This window comes from Tiliqua scincoides, chromosome 3 (genome assembly GCF_035046505.1).
Source record: "Tiliqua scincoides isolate rTilSci1 chromosome 3, rTilSci1.hap2, whole genome shotgun sequence".
NCBI lineage: Eukaryota > Metazoa > Chordata > Lepidosauria > Squamata > Scincidae > Tiliqua > Tiliqua scincoides.
Genome location: NC_089823.1, coordinates 201485058 through 201510081, shown reverse-complemented (window position 1 = coordinate 201510081; position 25024 = coordinate 201485058). Strand labels below are relative to the sequence as shown.

Sequence of the window (25024 nt, the reverse complement as noted above, 5' to 3'; positions counted from 1 at the left end):
CCTCTGAATTCCTTGGGGCATGTTCTCCTTGAACAGAACTGTTTTGAAAAGTTCCTTTCTCATTAAAGTTACCAACTTGCTGTGTTAACTTTAAATGGAAAGGGCTGTGGCTACGTTGATATATGTTCAGCTTATGCAATTTTTGTTAATGGAAGGACATTTCCCTAAAGCAGGAAATAAGCTGGCATCTCTGCAGAATAAAAAAGTGAAATTAGTGGACAAAGATTTAAGAATAGTGGGCTTGATTCTAGGAACCATGACTGAATCTCAACTTGAAGAATTGGACTATTCTACGTTTTACCCCTCCCCTGAAGAAGTGCTGCTGGGAGTTGGGGCAGCCTGGTGAATAGCATGGTATGTGATATACAGGACTGAAGGTAGAGGGAGGAATCATGGAAATTGGTGAGTGTCCACTCTGCCCCCCCTTGTGCAAATGGAAATGTTTTCCACTCCTGCATGCAGCCATTAATACTCAACTGCAGTGTGGGTTTTTAAATACTGAACCTGCTTATATTGGAAGCAAACCCTATGGATTGTCTCTTGCATAGGGTTGGTTGGGAATTTCTTAACCACAGATATTGGATGTAAATGTTCTCTTCGCCCCCCTTTGTCCGTCCTCCTCCAGAGCAGTTTTTTGTTTGATTTCTGTCTTGGTTTTCTCCTTGAAGGACACCCAAGGCAGCTTATAAAAGACATTGAAAATATATGTATAAACTATAAAATGCATTAAAAATATAGATTGTAAAGTGCATGTTTTATAGTTAATGTTTACTAAAGTTTAATATTGACAAGCATTTGAAAGATCGAAGATGGTTAGCAAATTCTTGCTAGAAGAGAACCTGGTTAGCATTAGCCACGGTTCATGCTTGTATTGATGTAATTCCTAGCCATGAAGAGTTCAGGGAGGGTAGTGGTTGGTAATGAGCCAAAATGTGCTATCAGTGAAATACTGTCCATGTATATATATATATATAGAGAGAGAGAGAGAGTTGCTAACTCTCCTAGTAGTAAATATATATAAAATATAGTTTAGACAGCCTATTTAACTTGTAAATCAATGTCTTTTATTGTACCTGAAGTATAAATGGAAAATTGGGTCAACATCATCACTTTAAATTGAGGTTTTCTACTTGGTGATTTAAATATTGATATATAATGCTGGTTTAAATCAATCCCCTCATGTTGTACAAATGAAAGGTTTAGAATTCAGCCAAAAGGGTAGCAGTTACCCAGTTCATACAGAAATAACTATTGCAGTTCCTCAAACACATGTGATCTATTTTGGGGGCACCAATATGTAGCTTTCTCTCATGGCTTTACCCACCCTGTTTCTGCTTTAAAAACTGAGACAGCTGAATGTGCTTTGTAACTAACATAGTGTGTGGTTTCAGCTATAAATATGTAATACTATAAGTTCTTGAATTGCAAGCTAAATAGAGTATTTCTCTGAGGGTTTTTTTTCCATGTAAGTTATCACTAAAGAGGTACAAAGTCTGAAAGTACTTAAGCCTATAATAAATACTGCAGTCAAAGAGTAAATACTCCTTTCAATACTACAATATATTATCATTTAACTTCCTGTTTCCCAAAAAGTCTGTTTTCATTGGTGGTTAATATTGAAAACAAATACAAGTGAATTTTATCCTTTGAACATACATGATAAATATCAACCATGTTTTGAAGCTTTGTAATGATCTTTAGTTGACTTGCTTTCTTAAATTGGAAAGAAACACACACTTAAAGAAAATGCTTACCTATTTATCAGAATGTTCAGAACAGCACCCCTACTTCTATACATAACTTTTCTTAGGAAGGATAACTAACTAAAAACATCTTCTCTTAGAAGCGTAGATAAAAAATTTTGCTATTAGTTCACTGAAATGTAAGCTGTTATTCTCTATAGTATAAAGCCAATTATCAGAATTTAGATTATAATAATAGGCTTGCAGTACAAAAGATCCCCCACTTAAGAACAGGTTATGTTTCAGGGGTCTGTTCATAAGTTGTTTTGTTCTTAAGTCCAACATCAGTATTATCAGTAGTGAATGTGTTGTGAGGTATGAAACAAGATGTATTTACAGTACAGTATTCTGTTACATTGAAAAGCGGGCTCACAAGGCTTATTGGGCCTAACTGGATAGGGAACGTTTGGGGATGCTGGCAATGGTCTCTAATGCTGCCTGTGGGCATATGTCAGGCATGTTTGAGCCAGGATGGTGTAGTGGTTTGGGCGTTGGATTTAGACTTGGAAGATCCAGGTTCAGATCCCTCCTCAGCTGTGAAGCTTCCTGGGTGACCTTGGGCCAGTCACTCTCTTTCAGCCTCGCCTATCTCACAGGGTTGTAAGGACAAAAGAAGGGATGAAATTATGTATTCCATCCTGCACTCCTTTGAGGAAGGGCAGTATAAAAATGTGAATAAAATAAAAAAAAAGTCTTTGCATCTTGGAAGTTCTTACATTGAATGTTCTTAAGTGGGGGAGCTTCTGTGCACGTTACAGGAAGATTAGTGCACTTTTCTACCAGCTCACATGGCTTCAAGTCTTCATAAATTCTTCCTATCAGTAGTAGTCAGCCTTTTCTGACAAGTGTGCCATATGTCAAGTTTCAAGTATAAGAGTTGTTTGTGCATTACATCACATGTAGGGCAATCCCGTATAGTGCTAGATCAGCGTTTCTCAACTTTTGTCCCTTGCCATACCACTTCTCACAGTTCACCTATTGGAAGTACCACCAGAAGTAACTGGTGATGATGTCATCGCCAGTTACTTCCAGATTGGGAGGTCAGTCACAGTGAGACAAACACCGGCAAGAGGCTCAGAGTTGACGAGAAGGCTTGTTCGAGAATGTGAAAAGTGCACGCTGGAGCTCTGCCTGCTGAGCCAAGCCTCCTACTGCTACTTGTTGTGTTGCATTGCTGGTCTCACTGCCAGGAGGCGAGGGTCTTGGGATCCCACAAGTACCACCAGGTACCACCTCAAGTACACCAGTGCAAGTACCACTGGTTGAGAAACACTGTGATAGATTATTTTTCCTCCCCTTAATTTGGAAATGGATCACTTGTTTTGAGTATTGTTGCAGGCCTCTCATGGTAAAACTTTGTATGTTTCCCCCTGGAGAGTCCTGAATTGACTCATAATGCTGGTTGCACATAAAAACAGACTTAGCTTAAAAGGCATTTATGCAGAATCCTTTTTTAAAAAACATTTGGAGTGTTCAGAATATCGGCGAGAAATAAGACTGGATTCACATTGCTTCCAGACATTACCAGTTAAGACTCGTTCTGAACTAATGCAATTAAAAGGCCTGGTGACCTTTCTGGTCACAAGAGGTTTTGGTTCTCTATAGTTTACTGAGCAGTAGAACAGGCAGCAGCACACTGGTGGATGGAAAAGTTCCAAAAGCCACTCTGACTATGCTGTAGCCAGTTCCTGGCTCCCCTTCCTGTTGGTGCCATAAACTTGTCCTGCCTGTGTCACTTGTGGTTCTTGTTCCACAGGTTGATTATCCATTTTTTTATGCGTTCAAGTGAAATTGCTGCTGTTATATCAGCTTATATTAGTGACAATTAACAGAACAAGCTGCTTTCATGCCTCTAATTTAGGTATTTTTAGAAACTGGTTGCAGATGTGGACTGAAACAACCTCTAGTTTGTTGGTAGTATGGAAAAATCTTTCCTCAGAATGGGAAGTGGGGGGGGGGGGGAGACAGAGAAGCAATTGAAATCTTTATAGGATTGAGCCATGCTAAGCTTTACAGAATTGCTTCATAGCACAGCACCTTCTAAGCAACTTTGGCCCCTCCTCCCACTTGCCTCCCCGTTGTCCTTATATCAAGAGTTTAAGATTAGCATTTCTGCTTCTGTATGCATTGTCAGTGAAATAGGCCTATATTGTAAATCAGGGGTGTCAAACATAAGGCCCGGGGTCGGATGCGGCCCAGGGAAGCTTTATATCAGACCCTCAGGCTCTTAGCTGCTGAGTGGTGCTAAGGTGTTACTGCTATAAGGACAGCCCACATGAAAATTGGGCTCTCCCATATCTTGAAATATGATAAAAATTTGCATGTTTTCTTTTCTGTCATTTGTAGTTAATGAATTCCTAAGTGAGAAAAGGTGCTTATTTTTGGTTATGAGTTGTTTAATGACATCACTTTCTGCCTAATGACATCACTTCTGGCCCACAACAGGCATCATGAATGCCATTCAGCCCTCGGTATGAAACAAGTTTGACACCCCTGTTGTAAATGCAGTGACAGAGATCATTTTACTTGACTCAAATTGCTCATGTATTTGTAACAAATCCTGAGGTTGGCCACATGGAGTTTGCCTCGTATGTGAGTTGGCCCTGATTAGGTAGTGGGTAACTTATACTTTATGATTCTGTTAGATGTTATTCAATTAAGCAGTGTGAAGAGGTCAGGTTCCCTCTAGGAAGTGGTTCCCAACCTTTCAGAGCCCACGGACCACTGAGGCAAACATTGGAATTGTCACGGACAACATGCAAGCCCTTCCATACCCATCACACAAAAAAATACAGTTCAACTTGGTAGTCTGTCTGGGAGTGCTTGGCAAGACACTGGAAATGCCAGCTACGGGGGCATCCATTCTCCACCCTCTCTGATTATCCATGGGGAAGCATCTCGCCAAATGAGTGCTCCTGCACAGACTACCAGAAAGGGTGAAGAATGGATTCAAACTTGTGTAACTTCCAAGTGTGATTATTACAATGGAATGTACATGGGGCTGACTAATGTTCAGCTAATGCAGAATGCTGCCACAGCCTCCTAATGGGTGCTGGGAGGCAAGTGTTCAACCTTTTTTTTTTGCTTCAGCAGCTCTAGTTGCCAGTGTGCTTTCAGCCCAGATTTGGAATGCTCGTTTTAACCTTTAATGTTTTGCACAGTATATCTCTGGGACCATTTCTCCCCATACGAGTACACTCTCCATTTGAGGTTTGGTGGGTGGGCTTTGCTATCTGTTCATTCCCTGCAACAGGTTCAGATGGCGGTGGCCAGAGTTTGGGCTTTTTCAACAGTAGCTCCCAGCTCTTAAGCCCTTCTCCAGAAAGGTTTAGGATGACATGAACACCATTGTCAGCTGTAAAATGCAACCAATAAAAGGTTGTAAAATTTTCCTGTTCTGCTATGCCATTTTGTCTTCAGAGTGCGTGTGTTTTCAGTGTACACTGTTTATGGGGAAGTGTTATAAAAATGGTGGTATGATTTGGGGGGGCAGTGTGCATGTTTTTGCTTTGAAACTAGCACGATTTGTGATTTAAATACTTGGCTCCAGGATGTCTAGGAAGCTTTGAAATTCTGCCTTCATGTCCAAAACTAGAAAGCTGCACTGTGTAATACAGTTACAGGATGCTTTGAAGCAACCTACCTAATTTTGACTCATATATTTTTAAAAATAACAAATACTGGAAACAATGTGGAATCTGTGGCATCCTCTGTGGCACCAAAGACTTGACGAGACCCTTGTTCTCCCTAAACACAGACTATGAGGATGCCGCTTGCACTTACCTAGGTAGCAGGACTCTCTGACTTAGCTGCTACACACAACTGGGCCATCATGACCCCTGAAAGATATAACTTGGTTAGTTGTTTGTGGCACAAACAGATCCTGAAAGCGGTGTTGGAGAGGGGCAAAAGCACATTTTTTTGTTTTGCCTTGTTTCACTTTCTTTGGTTCTTACGCAATAGCCACACAGATTATTGTGCAACTGTATGTTCAGTTTCCTTTCTGTAATCTTTCTAGTATCAGGCTTGTCTGTGGGAAACATGGCCTCTTCTCTGAATAAACAGGACTGTAAGAATGTTAAACTATTCAGAGCTGGAAAAATATTTCACATTTTTAGAGATCCATGTTAGATTTTTTCCAGCCAAGAGAAAAGGGTACATCTAAAAGCAAGAGCATTTTCACACATGAGGTTTAATGTGTCTCTTGCTTCAATTTCTGTTGTGAATGTAAAACTTATATTGACCAGTGTGCTCATTCACATTATAAATGTGTGTTCTCTTCCACATGAACAACAATTACATGTTAAAGTTGCCTAAGTAGCTCAAGTAATTTAGCTTTCTTTGCAATCTTAGTTTGTGTTTTGAGACTAGTATGTCAAGCTTCCTTATATCCTGAAGTGCTAATATTCATTATTCTTTGGATACGTGACTTGTAACAGTGCAATCCTACATGTATATCTACTCTGGGGAAGTTGAATAGGACCTAGGTAAGCATGCATAGGATTACAGCCTGCATATCTGGTGGTAGATTTATTTTGGGGTGTTTTTTTTTAGGATTCATTTTCTAAGGTGGCAGTCTTGCTTTGTGAGGAAATTTGGAGAAGAGGCTCTGAAAGTGAAATTGGTTTTTCTGAACAGCCCTTAGATGTTCTGTGTAGCAGGGCAATGATTGTTTTAATTACATTGCTTATCATTAACATAGTATTAAAGGCATCAATTTTGGTGTGGTAATATTTCTGAGAGAATGGTTAATGGGGAATAGCTTCCAAAGTTCTGGCAGAATTAAGTCTTGGCTAACAGCCAAAAATGTCTCTTCTGAAGATTTTATTTCCCTTACCATGGCTCATAGAAATGATTAGACACCACAAAAGTGGCCATATGTCCCCTGCCTGACCTTCTAGAACAGTAGAAATTGTATTCAGAATCCCTCTGGCTGATCCTGCTGAAGGAGGAACTTAGATCCATGCCTTGTGAATGGTTAAAAACAACCACATATCATCTGTGCCTGGAACCAAACAAGAAGCCAATGAAGGTATTGCAAGACATATTCACTGCAGCCTCACAACTAGTTTATAAAAGCTACATGCTCATGCATTGACCATAGTAGTTATCTGAACTTCAGTTGACAGTGCCTGGATTGTTCCCAGGCTCAGACTGAGCCTGAGAAGGCAAAAAACACGACATCTGGTTTCTCCATGAAACTGGAAGTGAAGTTTAAAATGCCTTATTAAGGCATTAGGAGGCCTAAGAAAGCCCTCCCGTATAAGGAAGTCACTTCCAGTTTCACAAAAAAACCAGAAGTCGTGTTTTTTGTCTTCCTAGGCTCAGTCTGAAATCGGCAAGGGCCGCAGACATTCATCTGCGGCCTCTGCTGGGCTCAGAGAACCCTCCAGAGGCAAGAAGAGCAGAGCTCCTTTCACCTTTGGAGGGGGTGCATGTGGGAGCCCCTGTGGACCTGATCCGCGGTTAAGTGAATCCACAGATACGAGGCCCCCCTGTACTTTTCCTTTCGGATTTGTCCATCTCCCTGAGAATACTTCCTCCACCAAGATGTTTTCTGCTTCATCTTGTCATAATTTTGTTCATCTTTGTTTAGTTGTCAGGTGACTGACACACTGGTTCAGAATCCATCTATTAGCATAGGGTTAACCAAAGACAGGTCTCGTTGAATAGCCTTTTATTATTCATAGTGAGTTTTTCTTGATAGTAACTACTCAGGAGTGGTCTGTGCTTATTTTACAGCATATAGGCATAACTTCAACTGATTCTGCTCTCTCTTTCCTAAGAACAATTTAATGTTTAGAATTTCTGTGTAAGAAGGACAGGTGGGATGGAAAAACATAGTTTCTTCACGTGTAAGCAAAATAAGTTTCACTAGAAGCCTAAAATGATAAAATCCAAATCCCATGAGAATTGTGCATCTTTTAGGTACATTTTGATTCAGTTACCCTGAAGTCCTACAGTTCTGAGTGATTTTGTGTTAGTGCTTTTTCTGTTTTGTCCAAAATAGAACTTATGCATTTTCCCCAGTGGTATGATGAAAACTCCCAAAGCAAAGAGCCATGCAGATTAATTATGGGGCAGGATGAGAGAGAGTTCTGTTCTGGGTGATGCAAGCAACGGGAAGCGTGCAAGTAAGATTCTGAATTGGTTCTCATGTCCTTAAATGTTTTCTAGCTCATATCTGATGAGAATAAGGAGCAGCTGCATTACTCTGTTAGATTTTTTCCAGCCGACTTATTTTGAGAACAGGAGACCTGGGCAAAAACTGAATGTCAGAGACTGTCTTGAACTTTGTCTCCAGTTTGAAGGGGATGTATCCTTAGGAATGCTACCCAGCCAGGATACTGGAAAAAGAATGGGCTTACCTCTCTCCTTTGGAAAGAAACTGGCTATAGGAAAACTTCAGTGCTTTGGCTGTGATTGCAAGACTAATTAGAACTTATTCTGCAATTCAGTTGTAGGATTTAGCTGCTGTACCTATTAAAGTATCATACAGGTAGGTCTTAAGTCAAAGTTTATGATATCTGCTTATATTGAAACTTACTTTTTGGCTTTCTAAAAATTTTACTCAGGCAGCTAACAAAGTTCAAAAATGTGTTTTATTTTGACATAATAAAAATGCAAACATAGTTTGATTCTGATTTTCCCCTCTTCTTTTACACTAACAAATCAAGATAAGAGCATCTAAGTTCTCTGCTAATTAGTGACAAATGCCTGTATATGTTTTACTTGTCTTCAAAATGCAAAAAGAGATTGAGACAAGTAAAATTCCTTGGTGAAGGATCTACAGCCAACAGTTCTTTTTATTTGCAGGCACTGAATGCATTTCCAGAATAGATGGGACATAGATCCAGAAGTCTAGTAGTAGTTTTTGTTCAACTCTATAAATTGCCAGTTAGGTGTTGTGAATATTGCACAAATGCAATGACATCAAGTAAGGGTTCAGGCATCATATGTAGAAAGTTCTGACTTTAGTCAGATTGGATCATTGTCATCACCTAGTTTGGAGACCAGTTCATTAGTTGATCAAACAGTCATCTTTGTTCATCTGTTTCTGCGTCACTTGTGTTCCTCTGACAGAATATTCTGTCCCATGGTTCACACCCATGTTCACCATTCTGTTCACACCCATGGTTGACGTGTTCAGTTCTGCTTTGCAGCCTAGAGCAGTGGTTCTCAGACGTTTTAGCACTGGGACCCACGTTTTAGAATGACAGTCTGTTGGGACCTACTGGAAGTGATGTCATTAACTTGGAATTGATGTCATGGCCAGAAGTGACATCAAACAGGAAAATTTTTAACACCCCTGATGTGGCAAAATCAAATAAAATTAATAAACTAAAAAAATTAAAAGTTTACAATAAGTATACATTTAAAAATTAAAATAAAAAACCACCATCCTAACCCTCTCAAGCAGGTGCAGATCTGTTTTAAAAAAATATTCCTCCCAGAGGCTGCAATCCACACTTACCCAAGAGTAAGCCCCATTGACTATCATTGTTAAAAGCATATACATAGTAGCCTCTTAACAGATTTGTAACATTTCCCAAATGCAATCACAAACCATAGTAGTATCAATTTTAATATATTAAAAATAAAATACACAATGGAATGAATGGGACCCACCTTAAATTGCCCTGTGACCCACCCACCCACTAGTGGGTGCCAACCCCATAGTTTGAGAAACTTTAGCTTAGAGGTCATGTAGAGTTACAGTTGCAGCTAACTAGGTTTAGAAACATCTGCAGAGCAAGGTGCTTTAATGGTTAAAGAGGTTGTATGCTAACTGTCCAGTGGTGAGCTTCCATCTGTAGATTCACCCCACACCTAACTGAATTAGAAGACAAACCCTGATCATGTGTGAGTGTAGAAATGGTTAGTAGGATTCTTATGTCAAACATAGCTGTTACTTTGCGTATGAGATAGCAGCTGCTTGTCAGCCAGTAGCTGGTTTCATTCAAAGCATTATCATTGTGTGCACAGCACATAGCAAACATAAAGGAATCCTCTGCAGTTGCTCTGGCTTCTTATTTGGCATGCATGTCACTGAATACAGCAACTTTATTACATAGACTTATTACGTAGTTAGTCTTTCTGCAAAATTTGAATATTTTCTTGCCTTGATTAAATAATGCTGATGCTGTGTTTTGGTGTGATTCAAATGTGGGAAAATGTTTCCCCTATATCTGTTGTAGCACTTACAAGGCATAGATGTGGCCTGGCATGTTTCAGGCTTCAATAGTAAAGTTCCTTGTTTTGGATCTGCATGCATTACTGCATGCAAAACAATGCAAGTAAGTCTGTATCCTTGCCAACAGTGTCCACATGATGACCATGACCAGTGGTCTCAAGGGTGCTGAATACTATCATTGTGTCCGTATTGCCACCTGCCAGCTTAACTTTTAAAGCTGGGTGAGTAGCTGATTTTCTGCTTGTTCAATGATGTTAATGCTCAAATTTCAACGTTTACCTTTTGATGGCTACAGCTACAGTCCGATTGTCATGACAGTTATTCAATCGTGTTGCTGCTTTTCTATTCCCACTACCACGATTTTGCATCTTGGAATTTCTTGATGATTCTTGTGCATGGTAAGGTTGCAGCAATCATATTATGCCTATAGTAATTTTGTGCTGATCAGTTTAAATTAATCATAAAGTAATCATAGTGAGATAAAATACTAGAATATATTATATATAAAATACTTCAAAGATAAAAGTAGTAAAATTAAATAATTGAAATAAGATTAAGTATGAAAGAACAAATCATAATAATGCTAAGAAGGCATTGCAGAAAAGGAAATGGAGGAGACCGATATTGGTAGAAAGGAAAAGGAGACCGATATTGATAGAAAAAGTCCAGAGATTCCAACAGCTAAAATTCTGTGCAAATTGGAATGTTGTCATCTGCAAGAAATTGGCTTATTTTGGAAATCAAGTCAGTAATAGAATTTTACATTTGTAATTTTCTGTGAGATCACAGAGCTGGGCACAAGCATCTGATCTGACAGGACATTCAAGGTGATCAGCTGTGAATAGAGTTGAGTCTGGTGCTGAATCATGTGCTGGAATTATAACTAAATGTTTTGCTCCTGTTGCAACTAAATTAAAAATGGCAGCATGCCCACAAGAACGTCTGGTGCAATTTACCTTTACACTTCTTGATATCCATTTTGATTTGAGGCTTTTATCCAAATAGGTGTAACACCATGTATTTTTCTTCACTGAAATGGTTGTCATACACATCATCATGTCCCTTGAAGGCAACAGTCTTTTGAATTCTATAGACGTGATATACATATCTACACCTCAGTTTCCATAATCCATTTTAATCTCAATAGCTATGTCCCCTTTACATGTTCCTGGCTTTCAACAGATGTCAACAACCGCATCTTGTCTTCCAGGTTTGATGATGTAGCCAAACATTGCAGTACAGATTTTCATAGTAAAATACAGTACAGTCTTGTAATCACTTACTATAGTGGTTCTCAAACTTTAGTGCCGGGATCCATTTTTTAGAATGAGAATCTGTGAGGACCCACTGGAAGCGATGTCATGACTGGAAGTGACATCAAGCAGGAAACTTTTTAACAATCCTAGGCTGCAATCCTACCCACACTTACCCAGGAGTAAGTCTCATTTACTATCATTGTTAAAAGCATATACCTAGTAACCTGTTAAAGTACGGATCTGTAACATTTCCCCAAATGCAGTCACATACCATGGTAGTATCAAGCCTGATACATTAAAAATAAAATATTGGAATGAATGAGGTTTCACCTGAAATTGGCTAGTGGGTCTCGACCCACAGTTTGAGAAACCCTGATTTATTAGTTGATTTCATAATAAATATTATGTGCATAATAGGGTGTATCAGAAGAATGGGATTGGTTAGTGTTGATATACAACATGATAACTAAATTAATATATCCTAGTGATATCCTAGTGAGCAGCAATGTCAACAGAAAACTAATCATAATATGTGTTGACAGGTATTGGAAGGGCCCATACTATTGCAGGAATAGCGCAAAAAATAGCGGCCATCAAGAGAAAATGGGAGCTATACTAGTAAATTCTCTGGAATTTTTAGTATACTGTCATTTGTATTTTATGGAACTGATGTGCAAAAGAAAGGTCCTTGATTTCAAGTACACTTAGATTTGACATTGTTTAACCCGCAAAAAAAGTGGCAACACTGATTTTAATATTGATATAAATTTCCATTCAGTAGGTTGTACCCTAACCTCAGTTTGTGAACAGAAGTCACAAAGGGGTGTGCACAAGGGGTAGGGGAGTTTTCTTTCCTCCCTTCTTCAGCAGCCCTCCATTCTGTTTGCCATGTTTCTCCAGAGGGTCCCTAGGGGATTAAGAGGCAGAAGTTCCCAGGTAGAAGTTTTATTCTGTGCATGCTACTACTCAGGTACAACCCAGTGTGCTCAGATATAAATCTGCTTAAAAATGAAAACCTCAAAACTAGTGATAACAGGTTTTTTGTGTTTTGTAAACATATTTGTTGCTGGTAGTTTGTTTAGAGTGCATGGATTGCAAAGTGTATTGGCTCATGAGGTACACTTCTTGTTCTTTTGAACAGACACTGTAATCCCATAAACGTACAGTAGTCAGTAGTAGTTCCCAAGTGTCTTGCTGCTTGGAGTTTTTGTTTTAAATGCTCTGAGTTTTCATAGTACTTAAGGGCTGCTTTTCAATGTGTTGTTGTAACATTTCTTTCTCACACTAGTCATGTTAAGTTTCAGTGTAACTGAGTCACTTTCATGTATTGCAGTTAAAGCCATGATCGGCAAAGGCTTAATCACATGCTTAGTTGTAATCATACTAGCTCCTCTGGCTTGAATTGCGCAATGAGTCATTCCTGAAAAAAGTACTGAATTCCTACTGAGACTACTGGGATTGCTGGCAATCCTGAGCATATTGCTCTGGTATAAATTTATTTTAAAGGTTGAAGAAGGCCCCATAGTATCTTAAGCATAGCCTCAAATAGACTCAAATTACTGCACAGCTAGTATGCTCATGAAGGAGTTTTGAATTTCTGCTTCACAACAGTCCTCATGTCACCTGCCTTTGAAACTGGAGGGAGCTTGAAACAGTTAAGGATATGGCACTAAGTCCTTCTGTCCAAGGAAAAGAAGTCAGAATTGTGTGCAAGCCCTTGGATTTACATAAGCTAGCTCTTTTGCTCTCAACCTATGATTTTTGACATTGAAAATCCACAATGTCTATACATTGTGGATGGTCTTAATAGCCAAATAAAATCTTTTGCTTGTCAGGACCCTGCCTATCCCATAAGAGGAAGAAGCAAATTTTTGCCTGACCTTGTGTTGGGAAATGTGTTTCCATCATAGGAAAACCATGTCTGATTATTTGAGGGATAATGAAAATGGGTCAGTAGATAAAAATATACTAGTGTGTAAAATTCTAGCGGCATGAGAGAAACAGCTGCATGAGTCCTGTTCCTGACTAATCTGTGCTAAGCACTAAAGTTGGCTGTTGAAACACTTAATTTTCTGTATCTCAGCACTTGTTTACCTTTGCATTTCTATCCACAGACATAATGTAAAAGTTGCTGTCTAAATGGGGAATCAAATGAGAGAGAAAGCACCTCATTAGTGATAGGATAAACGCAAAAGCCGATGCCATCAGTCATATTAACTTTTTTAAGCTGTACCATTTTGTTAATACTGCCATTTTTGTCTTCCTAAGTTAATATGGTGGTAGTTAAATGGAGATATGAAAATTGGCGGTTTTTTATACAGTGGTTGTGGAGTTGAGTATCGGTGTGGTGATTTTCTTTGAATGTCAACCATTCAGGCACCTCCTCTCCCCATGTAACTCAGGAGTAGCACCCGCAGTTTTGTAAAAATTGCATGCTAAATTGGCCTGAGGCACTTTACCCCAAATTTGCTGTTTGTTCGTTTAGGGCATAGTGACATAAAGATCATGTTGATTCTTTGCATTTGAATTGTGGTGCAATTTTTGAAGTGTACAAAGTACACTGATAACTTGGGACTGAGTTACAATTGAGAAAATAGTACAGAGGGCATTTGAATTGAAAACTAGCCCCAACCCTTTAAATGTTACTTTGCAAGTAGCAGAACTTTGCCATTTGTTTAACATTGTAAGTCTATTCCACCCTTATCCCAGAATGGCCCAGGGAGAAGCTTTATGCTATTGTCTGTTTGCCTTATGTAATTTTGTACCAAAATTTACGTAACCGACTTCCCTAGGGACGTTAGTATAGTGTGGATAGCATTTTCCCCCCTAACTTCACAAATTCTTTCCATAAAACTTGCTTTATGGTCTGATTTATGCTTTATGCTAAACTTGGTCTGCTTTATGCTGTAATACTAACAGAGTTTCTGTAGGCAGGGGTTGAAGTAGAAAATGAGGTAAGTAAAAAAAAAAAAAAAAACTCCCTGTACTAGACCATGTGTGAATTAGGTAGGGGCAAACTGCTATAGTGATACATGCTTTGACACAAACTGATAGAGGTTTGATCTTTTGAAGCTTTGGCTAATCTTGCCTAGCTGTTTAGCTGTCTGTAGAAAATTAATAGTATTAAAGTCCAATTTTAGTTTTGCTAGGACGTGAAAGTTGTGATGCTTGATAAAGTTGTTTTCTTAGTTTTTGCAAAATGGCAATACCCGGACTTTGTTTCATAAATGACACTAAAATAAAGGAAGAAGTTAAAAGGCTCTTGAAGCAGGTTGGTTATTTTCAGAAGTACTTTAGGCTTTTAAAAATTGTGTTAACCTGTTGCCTGGAGTTAGTAGAGTATGTTTTGCATCTGTCAGAAATTATTGGTGATTGTGTGATTAAAACACAGCTCAAGTTTTAATGCTGTTCAAACTTATTCTTGATAGTAAATATTATTATTAATAAGCTTCCAGTATCACTGATATCACTTCATCGGTGTAACTCTCTAAAGACTCAAACCCTTGTTGTGATATCTGAAAATTTATTTTTCTTTTTACGCTAAAGACGTCTAGCTTTCAGCATGCACAGGATGGTCAGTCACTACTGGCTCTCTTCCACTATTAAGTCATGCCCAAATCAATAGCATGGCGTAAATAAGATGCTGTTTGTTCAAGAGAAACAACAGAATATGTTTGAGGGATAGGCCCATTTCCCAACGTGATTTTATGCAGGGAAGTTTAATCCTCAGCCGTAGATTTGATGTTTATATGATGTAACTTTAATCCCTTTTCTTTAGTGGGTCCGTGACTTGTGTCACTGTTCCCTAAATTATTTCAAAAGTATGTGCTTCTCCTGCATAAGAGCCTTGGTTTACTGTACAGAGGCCCTGGGGCAGAGGTAACATTATGTGCAGGGGATGGTGACATAAGAAGAGAGACACAGGAAGTGGTTGAAGCTTGGTTTACTAAGCCAGGGATTAAGAGGATAAATAGAATCCTCTTCCAGACAGTATTCCATTTCCCTGTGGTGCAGTTGAGGAATTTTTATCTTGATATGAGTTGTTGAAAATGTGAAGCTCTACCCTAGAGGTTTTTTAAACAAGAGGGGAGCATAGAAAATTTGACTTATAAAAAAATATTTTATTGAGAGTAATCTGAGGTGCAATTTATGCTTTATTAAAAGTGAACAGTGTATTTAATCTGCAAGTAACTAATTATTAGTAGATATTTGATATGTTCATCCTATTTACATGCAACAAATTTCCATTTCATGTGTTTGGGAGTTGGATAATGCACCTTGTCCTATGATCTCTTTTGAATGGCGAATGGGGAGTCTTTGGCACTTGGAGAGTATATTTGCTGGTCTTCTGGTTTGAAGGCACTCACCTGGAGATATCATCTGTATGAACAAGCATCTTTGCATGAGAGTTGGTAGCTGCTGTTGTCTGTGCAATTATGGCAGTTCATAGGACCATGTGATTGTATAAATCAATGGCCTTCAAACTCTGACCTGGAGAACACCAGGATTATCGATGACCTTAGTAAAGTGGCGAGGCTTTACTTTTCCACTCTGCAGCTACTGTTCATTGCATTGGACCATTACAGAAACTTTTACAGGGGAGCTGTTTCTACTGCACATTGCCCCAGAAGACCCTGCGCCCCAATTTCCTGGGGAAGTGGGTCCCTGGTGCGAGTTTCTGCAATGATCCACAACTCCGTGGGGTGCCATTGTGAAGGGAATCGTGTCTTTTTCAGAGTCTCCATTCCTATCTCACTTGTGCATCCTGTGCAGCATTTTGAAATCTCCCTCTTTCTGGCAGTTCTGGTTTAAGTGACTCAAGCATCCGCCCAACTCTGCTGTTGCTGCCCTAAAAGCTTCATCCTTTGAGGGCTTAAGTGAGCCTAACTGGGCTATAAGCTTCGTAACACATGAATCTCACTTGGCAGCTGGTGACTGCATTTGTGGGTCACTTCTCGTGTGAATGCACACTAAGCCAGTTTTGGGCTAAAATTGCTAGAACTCAAAGCACATTGTTTCACTAATGAGTAGTTTTATAATTTTTGACCCTATAACCTGACTTGAATTTCATGATTGAAAAGGGACAGTGGCTTCATTTCATCCCAATTGACTGCCCTACCCTTTTTTTCTTCTAGCTTACATGAGGAATGAGGGCAGAGCACAGCAATTGGTTAACTGTGCTGCTCCTTCTCTGCCGTGCAATAATTCAGCGATTTTCAACCTTTCATTTCATGGCACACTGACAAGGAACTAAAATTGTCAAGGCACACTGTCAGTATTTTGACTATTGACAAGGCACACCATTCTGCTCGTAGGGGGTTCAAATTCCCCAATTGCCCTCCTAATGAGTGACCCTCCCTGAAGTCCCAAGGCACACCTGCAGACCATCTAAGGCACACCAGTTGAAAATGGCTGCAATAATTGAATCCCAGATGCAGTAAAACTGTATGCTGTTAACTACTTTTGAGCACATTTATTTTGGGGGATTCATTCTGAGTCTTTCAGGTGTGTCTGTTGCTTTGCCTCCTGTCAAGTAATTGCACTTGAGTGGAGCAGCAGTGGGTGCCACCTGAATGCTGCTGTGCTGGTGAGTTGGCAGGGGTTAAAAACAGACTGCTGCTCATTCCCTTACTGTCATGTTTCACTTGAAGAATTCAAAAGGTGTTATGCTTGAGTAAATGTGCTCAGGAGAAGTTGTGACAGGATACCATTTAAAGAACTGCTGTGGAAGGAAGAATCTGTCTTCTCTTTGTGCCCTGTGAGTGAATGAGAGATCTCCTTGCACTTGAAAAGAAAAGAAAAACATTGAGCCCTGAAAAGTTGCCAGAGTACATTATCTTCTTCAAGGTGACTGGAGTTTAGATGCTCGTTTTTGTATTGATTAGAGCAGGGGTGTCCAAACATTTTGGCAGGAGGGCCACATCATCTCTCTGACACTGTATTGGGGCCAGGGGAAAAAATAATTAATTTACATTTAAAATTTGAATGAATTTATTAGAGATGAAACTAATGTGAATGAATGAAGGTCATGCAGTAGCTCAAGGCCTATAAAAGACCTTGCACAGAGCAAGGCCAGCCTTTCCTTCACTGCCACTGATGCATCACAGATGTGAAACAGCAAGTAGTGGAGGGAGCCCTCGTCCCACAGCTCAGGTGGGAGGTAGAACACTCGTCCTCACGCTGAGAGCAGTTGTGTCGGGCCAGGATGGGCTTCAGCAATTCTTCGGAGGGCCAGAGGTTCATTGGATTCTGGGGGCTCCCCACGGGCCAGATTGGGAGCCCCCAAGGGCCACAAGTAGCCCCCTGGCCAGGGTTTGGGCACCCCTGGATTAGAACAAGGTCCTCTGCCCCATGGTTCAGTCTTCTCTGTGCTTTTTAGTTAAGAACTTCTGCCATTAATGTTCCTGAGGCATGCATGCCTATATCAAACTGAGAAGTGTGTTACTGAGAAGGACCACAGTGGTTTAAAAAATATCTGTTGTCCTTTATGCTCTTCAGTCTTAAGGATTTGAGAGAGCCCTTTGCTGACTCTAGTAAAACATTGGACATGGTTTGCTTGTCTATTTTCAGGTTAATATCAAATGGCACTTCCTGTCACTGAATTCCTCTTTCTGTAAAACAGACTCGGAAGGTTGCATTTTTCTACCTCTACTCATGTGCTGTCATTATATCTGTTGAGATCATGATTTGGCGCTTTCTGCCAAAAGATCTGTTTTTCTGCCAAAAGAAATGTCTGATCTCCTCAATGGGTATCCACCCTGCCATTCATGATACCAGCATACAGAGAAGTAATCTGACTTTGGCAGTTGAAATCTATTCAATAATATAGTAGTGAAATGCAAGCCTCCTTGCAAACTCATCCCAATATAGCGCACTTTCCAGCTCTAGAAAGAAGTAATTAGGACAGTAAGTATTGTGCAGTTCAGAGGATAGTGCTTAACCCATTTCAGCCAAGCCCACAGGTGTACACATTTGATCCCTGTGCGTATATGCAATGTTGGGCAGTAATCGCTTAACCTTAACTATAGTCCACACCTCCTGTACTGTTCATCTCTTATTTGTCACTTATGACAAATATTTGCTAGTTCTGTCTGCTGTAGATGACTATCCATTATAGGTACAGTATATACAGTACATTTGGGGCACTGAAGTACATGGGAATCTTGGATTTAAACATAGTTGTGCTACTCTACTGTAATTAAGCAGTTTAGTATAGTTTGGTTGTTCAAGCATATTTATGATAGCGTTGTATAAACAGTTTGTTTTTACTTGACTTTTTTTGCCTCTGTGCATGGGTGTGCACTCAGACTTATTGTATTGTGATTAAATATTAAAGTGCTATTTATGATATCTTAAATTGCCAACAATAGAACTAAGGACATTTTGAAAGCTGTAATTTAATTATGGAATTTGACCTGCTAATTCCTTGTCTTGGTTTCCCAATTTAATGGGTACTTCAGGATTTTTAAATTATCTATATAGATACATAGAATATATGCATACATAAATATATAGAATACGTAATATAAAATGTATTAGAGAAACCTGGGTTTATTCTGAGCAATGAATAGACTCCAAAGAACTGTAAAACTAGTTCTTCAGTCCAAAACTGCTTTGGAGTTGCTGTTTTTGAGCAGGATTCTCTAAACTATTAGGGAAGTTTTGAAACTGTAATAAGTTTCAAAAGTAGGTTATGATCATAGCATGGTGGTCTTCTGTTCAAAGAACCATGGGGGAGGGCATTCTGTTGAAGTAACATCTAGAAGGCGCTTCTTCCCCAAGCAAAATGTGCATGTTCCCACAACATAAAACAGCAAAGTGAAGGTGTGGGTGACTTTCTGCTTTTCACAACTTGCTGTAATGTCGTAATGTACACCACACTGTACACAAGCCCACATAATGTACACCATGCTGTACACAAGCCCTGTTGAAATGTGGGAGTCAGTGTCAAAGGCTTGTGGACAATGGAGATGGGACTTTCATTTAAAAGACATTATTATTTGAAAAAAGCTGAACAGAGAACTTGTGGGGATGTTCTTAACTAGAACTATTCAGTACAATTCTAAAGCTTTATCATTATTGCTCGCAATTTGCAAATAATGACCTTAGAATGTTTGAAGTCTGTGAATGGCCTGATTGAAAATATTCAGACTCGAAATTGTGAGCCCACAGAGTTGGGTAATTGTTTCATTGTCTGCCCTCCCATTGTTTCAGTGAAAGTTTTTATTTACATTTATTGTAAACTGGGCAGTAGTGATTTGCTTCCTGACTCAGTCTGCCGGTTGTTTTCATTTGTGTCAGGTGGGAACAGCCATTCTTTGTTGACATTGTGACCTCTGCCTTGTCAGCTTCAACTGTCTTTTGTTTGCTGGCTATAGCAACCCATCAGCACTTTTAAAGTATGGGCTTTTCTGTTCCCTTATATCTGATGGAGAGCTCTAGAAGTCCAGCCATTAAGTAATTTAAGAAAATATTCATTAATTAGCGTATACCCATTTAATAGCTATCAGCTTGGCTTTCAAGCATGTATTATGTTATTTTTTATATACTAGAATAAGCAAACTGTAAATATTGTCCAGAACATTTTGCAGTGACACAGAATATGTCTCATGTCTGAAATACCTCCTGATTTATTTTTTTTCAGGCATTTGATCTGCAGGTGGCTTTTGTTACTCATGCTAGAGTTTGCTGTCCAAAATACTCATAAAAGTTGGATCCTCTTTTCAAACCACAGAGTACAAATCATAAAACTGTTAGAAGAATGCAGTGTAAAATAGCCTGATCCAAATCTCTGTGGATCTTTATGTTCTAAAATCCAATAAGCAGAGGTTTCCTTGTTTGCTTCATTGTTCGGGTCAACAGAAAGGTGAATATTTCTTCTGCATATCATTGTCAAAGGTTGTTTTTTTCCCCCCTTCTTTTAGAGGGCGGACCATTTGTGCTCATTGTAATTATGCAACTAATGACTCAGGCCTTCGGTATCTTTCATCAAGTACAACTCTTAGTTTCTGTGGATAGCTATTATCTTAACAAAAATGCTTCATTCAGTGTAGTCAATTTAATTGGAAACTCAGTTTTTGTAACAGGCAGAAGCAGCCCAATCCTTCAGTTCTCTAGCAAATATTGATTTACGTTTGATCTTTGCAAATATCTTTGATCAGTAGAGGTTTTGTAAAGCACCTGGACTCAATAAAATTTGCAAAATTTCTTGCTGTGAAAGAAGATATTTTCACCAAGTTTTGGTACCAACTTTGATATTTGAGTCTCTCAGGTTTGGCTCTGAAAAAATTCACTTATTCTTGCTTGGAGATATCAAACTTTGTTCTTGCTGCAGCTAACAGATTCATTGTTTGTTATTTACAGGTGAAAGAGGAATTCTAGAAGAAAAGGCACGAGTTATTTGCAACCATGCCATTTCCCTTCGGCAAATCACACAAGTCTCCTGCAGACATAGTGAAGAATCTGAAGGAGAGTATGGCAGTTCTAGAAAAGCAAGATATTTCTGACAAGAAGGTAGAAAAGGTACATTTTGTTTTTGGTTTTTTTTGCGTGGTGGGTTCTGTTTTCATAAAATATTGATACTGCAGGGGTGAGAGGAGAGAACAATATGTGAAATTACTGGATTATATAAATTATGGGAACACATTATCTCTTCTTGTTCTTAAAATTAACTCTTCTATCAAGCTATCTCGTTTTAAATTTAGTAGCATCATTGCAAACAGCCCATCTGGGCATGGGAAAACTCCCCAATGCTGATGCTATTTTCAGCCCATGCTGACTGATTTGCTGTCAACTTCATGCCTTCCTACCATGCTGTCATGAATAGTTCAAATGCCCCCAGTTAGTCAAGCCACTTCCCACTTATTCAATGCAGTCGTCTCTTCCCTAAAACCTTTCCCAAGCCCTTCTTAGCCCTACTTTGCTTGCCCCTCCATTGTCACCTAATTCTTTTCTAACTCAGACCAATTCTTTAACTGGAGTAGCCTCTCAGAGCTCTTGTTTAACACATGTTAGGTGCAGAGACTTCACAACTGTAGAACTAATGCATGTTGTTTGTATTGAACTAATTGCCAGCAGTAATCCTAGGACTACAGAAATGTTTTTTCTGTACTCTCATGGAATAGTAACTCCTGTTTAGTTGTTGAAAATTAATTAAAATTGTCATTTGCAACTTGGTAGACCTGGGATTTTTTTGAGATGAGATGAGAAATGACAAACTCACTTTGGATGTAGTCACTGCATTCTCTCTCTAGTCACAACATCCCAGTTCTGGCAGTTGTTCAGTGCAACTGTTATTTCATCACTGTTTTGTTTTAAATGCAGTAGCCCATATCCAGTTGAAATATTAAAAGTCATCTGAAAATGCAAAGCGTTAAAGGTATGAAACAGAAGCAAAGCCCTTAACAACTGATCTGCAGTTGTGTATACTTGGCTGCTGAAGGATTTCTGTATGCCTACACCTCTTGGAAAATAATGGCTCACAACTTAGACACTTTTATAGGCTGAAGGTCAGTCCAGGGAGGAGATACCCTTGGAAAGCACTGCCTTTTTTCCTCTTTCTGTTTACAAAAATTTAAGTCCTCAAAGCTTAGTCTGGTGAAGTTGAGTAAGTTAACCTTATGAGACTCTTCGCTTGCCTGAATTTTGAACCATCTGCTGTTCCATAATCAAGTAGTATTTAAACTTGAAACTTGGGGGTCACAGAGAATATACAGAATGCATGGTCTGAGGTCCATTCCCCTATCTCATAAAGCGCTTGATGGAAAACTTCATAAAATTGAGTCCAGCTGACTTTGGATTTTTCAAATGAATATGTTTGAAGTTGCCTTCAGTTGAACTAGACCAAGGGTGCCCAAACCCTGGCCCTGGGGCCACTTGCGGCCCTCGAGGCCTCTCAATGCGGCCCTCAGGGAGCTCTCAGACTCCAATGAGCCTCTGGCCCTCCAGAGATTTGTTGGAGCCCACACTGGCCTGATGCAACTGCTGTCAGCTTGAGGGACCTCAAGTTGTTTGACCTCTCGCGTGAGCTGTGGGATGAGGGTTCCCTCCACTGCTTGTTGTTTCACATCTGTGATGCAGTAGTGGCAGCAAAGGACAGGCCAACCTTGCTTTGTGCAAGGCCTTTTATAGGCCTTGAGCTATTGCAAGACTTTCATTCATTCATATAAGTTCATCTTTAATATATTCAATTATGGAAACTTATGTAAATTTATTCAAATTTTAAATTTAAATTAATTCTTCCCCCCCCTGGCCATTGTCTGAGAGACAATGTGGCCCTCCTGCCAAAAACTTTGGACACCCCTGAACTAGACTGTTGGTCTGCCTAGCTCACCATCCTCCCACTTACTGACAGTGATGTCAGGATTTCAGATAGGACTCTTTCTCAGTCATATCTGGAGCTGCCAGTATTTGATTATGAAGCCTCAGGCATGCAAAGCAGATGCCCTACCGCTGAACTATGGTTCCATCAAATGTAGCATTTCTCCTTTAGTATAGTTGGCAACCTTCAGTCTCGAAAGACTATGGTATCGCGCTCTGAAAGGTGGTTCTGGAACAGCGTCTAGTGTGGCTGAAAAGGCCGATTCGGGAGTGACAATCCCTTCCACACTGGGAGCAAGTGCAGTCTGTCCCTGGCCTGTCTCCCTGGCTATGGGCCTTCCTTCTTTGCCTCTTAGCCTCAGACTGTTGGCCAAGTGTCTCTTCAAACTGGGAAAGGCCATGTTGCACAGCCTGCCTCCAAGCAGGCCGCTCAGAGGCCAGGGTTTCCCACTTGTTGAGGTCCACTCCTAAGGCCTTCAGATCCCTCTTGCAGATGTCCTTGTATCGCAGCTGTGGTCTACCTGTAGGGCGCTTTCCTTGCACGAGTTCTCCATAGAGGAGATCCTTTGGGATCCGGCCATCATCCATTCTCACGACATGACCGAGCCAACGCAGGCGTCTCTGTTTCAGTAGTGCGTACATGCTAGGGATTCCAGCACGTTCCAGGACTGTGTTGTTTGGAACTTTGTCCTGCCAGGTGATGCCGAGAATACGTCGGAGGCAGCGCATGTGGAAAGCATTCAGTTTCCTCTCCTGTTGTGAGTGAAGAGTCCTTCACCTCCTTTAAGAAGAGAGTAAAGATCCTCGCTACTTGCTCACTGTGATTGAGCTTGAGATACTATCAGTAGTGATGGAATCTAAATAGATTCTGCAAATCGTACTGGAAAAAGTTACAGGAATGGAACAGTTGGGGCAATAGCATGGTGACGGTGGTTTGTGGGGAAAGCAGCACAGGAGATGTAGGAACCAGACAGATATACCCATCTAAAGCCTGTTTTAGCAGTAGAAGTATAGAGACTAACAAGCATAAAGGGAAGATTGAAATACAAGTTGGGGGCTGAGGGAGAGTGTGTATGTAAAAAATTTAGAGAAAAGATGACAGCAAAGAGACCAGTTCAGTCATAATTTTTTGTGGAGTTTGCGCTATCTGCAAGTAACTTTGTTTTCCTCTAGAACGGGTGTCCAAACATTTTGGCAGGAGGGCTACATCATCTCTCTGACACTGTGTCTGGGGCCAGGGAAAAAAGAATTAATTTACATTTAAAATTTGAATAAATTTGCATAAATGAATTTATTAGAGCTGGAACTTATGTGAATGAATGAAGGTCATGCAGTAGCTCAAGGCCTATAAAAGACCTTGCACAAAGCAAGGCCAGCTTTTCCTTCACTGCCACTGATGTGTCACAGATGTGAAACAGCAAGTAGTGGAGGGAGCCTTCGTCCCACAGCTCAGGTGGGAAGTAGAACACTCGTCCTCAGACTGAGAGCAGTTGCGTCGGGCCAGGATGGGCTCCAGCAAGTCTCCAGAGGGCCAAAGGTTCATTGGATACTGGGGGCTCCCCGCAGGCCAGATTGGGAGCCCCCAAGGGCTGCAAGTGGTCCCCAGGCTGGGGTTTGGGCACCCCTGCTCTAGAAGTATATTCAACTCCTTTTCAGGCTCACCAGTGAGGATCAAAGTCTGTAGCTTGATTTGCATATTTTAGTGGTAATGGCTTGTCTTATACTGAAGTTTGAGCAAGTTCTGCTTTGTATTCAGAAATGGTTCCTCACAGATATATACAAATTAATTTTTTCTTTTCTTTAAATTTCATGCCAGTGCAAAAAAAATCATCCAATAAATCTTCAATCTATCATAATTGCGTCATACGTTATCTTAGCAGAGGTACTCCAACAGACATACTGGGCTCATCTGTCTCATTCATTCCTTTCATAGCTTCATTCCCCCAAAACAGTATAAACTCTGTCCATCTAAAATTCTGCTTTGAGTTTTAGAAAAGTAGTATAAAAATCCTTTAAATAAATAAATCTAACAGAATATCCTTATTTAACAAAAAAATATGAACATGCAACTTTGATACAACTTTGTATCCAAGAAACTTAAATTCACTTACAACTGAATGTATTAATACTTTAAGCTTGAACTGATAAATTGATTTCTTATGAACTGAACTAATAAATAAAAGCCTAAGACAGAGAGGTTTCTAAACAATGAACTTTAAAGCAACCAAACAAGAAAAAAAAAGGAGGAAGACAATGTTGAGTCACATTAGTTATAATTATAAGTTTGTAATGGTTTTTTGTTATGTAACAACTCGGGTAAAAGAGAAAATAAAGTCTTAAAGTGGATTGGTTTCATTTATTAGCTTAAAGAGCTTGTTTTTTCTGATCTCACTCTTGCCCACTCAAAACTAGATAAAATAATTCTAACTAATGTGAAAAATCTTGACTCAGCGTCTTAAAGAAAGAGTAAAAAGGGATATAACACCCATAAACAAATGTCTTGTAATTTTAGA

The 25024-nt window shown here is 39.7% G+C and overlaps 1 protein-coding gene across 1 annotated transcript in view; it reads left to right on the top strand.

Annotated features, from left to right (window-relative positions):
* CAB39 (calcium binding protein 39) overlaps window positions 1-25024 on the top strand; it is a 57161-nt gene that overhangs the window by 5698 nt on the left and 26439 nt on the right. Inside the window, exon 2 of the mRNA XM_066622142.1 lies at window positions 20556-20714. Within this exon, the coding sequence (XP_066478239.1) occupies window positions 20601-20714 (114 nt within the window). The 5' untranslated portion in view covers window positions 20556-20600. The remainder of the gene's footprint in view (window positions 1-20555; window positions 20715-25024) is intronic.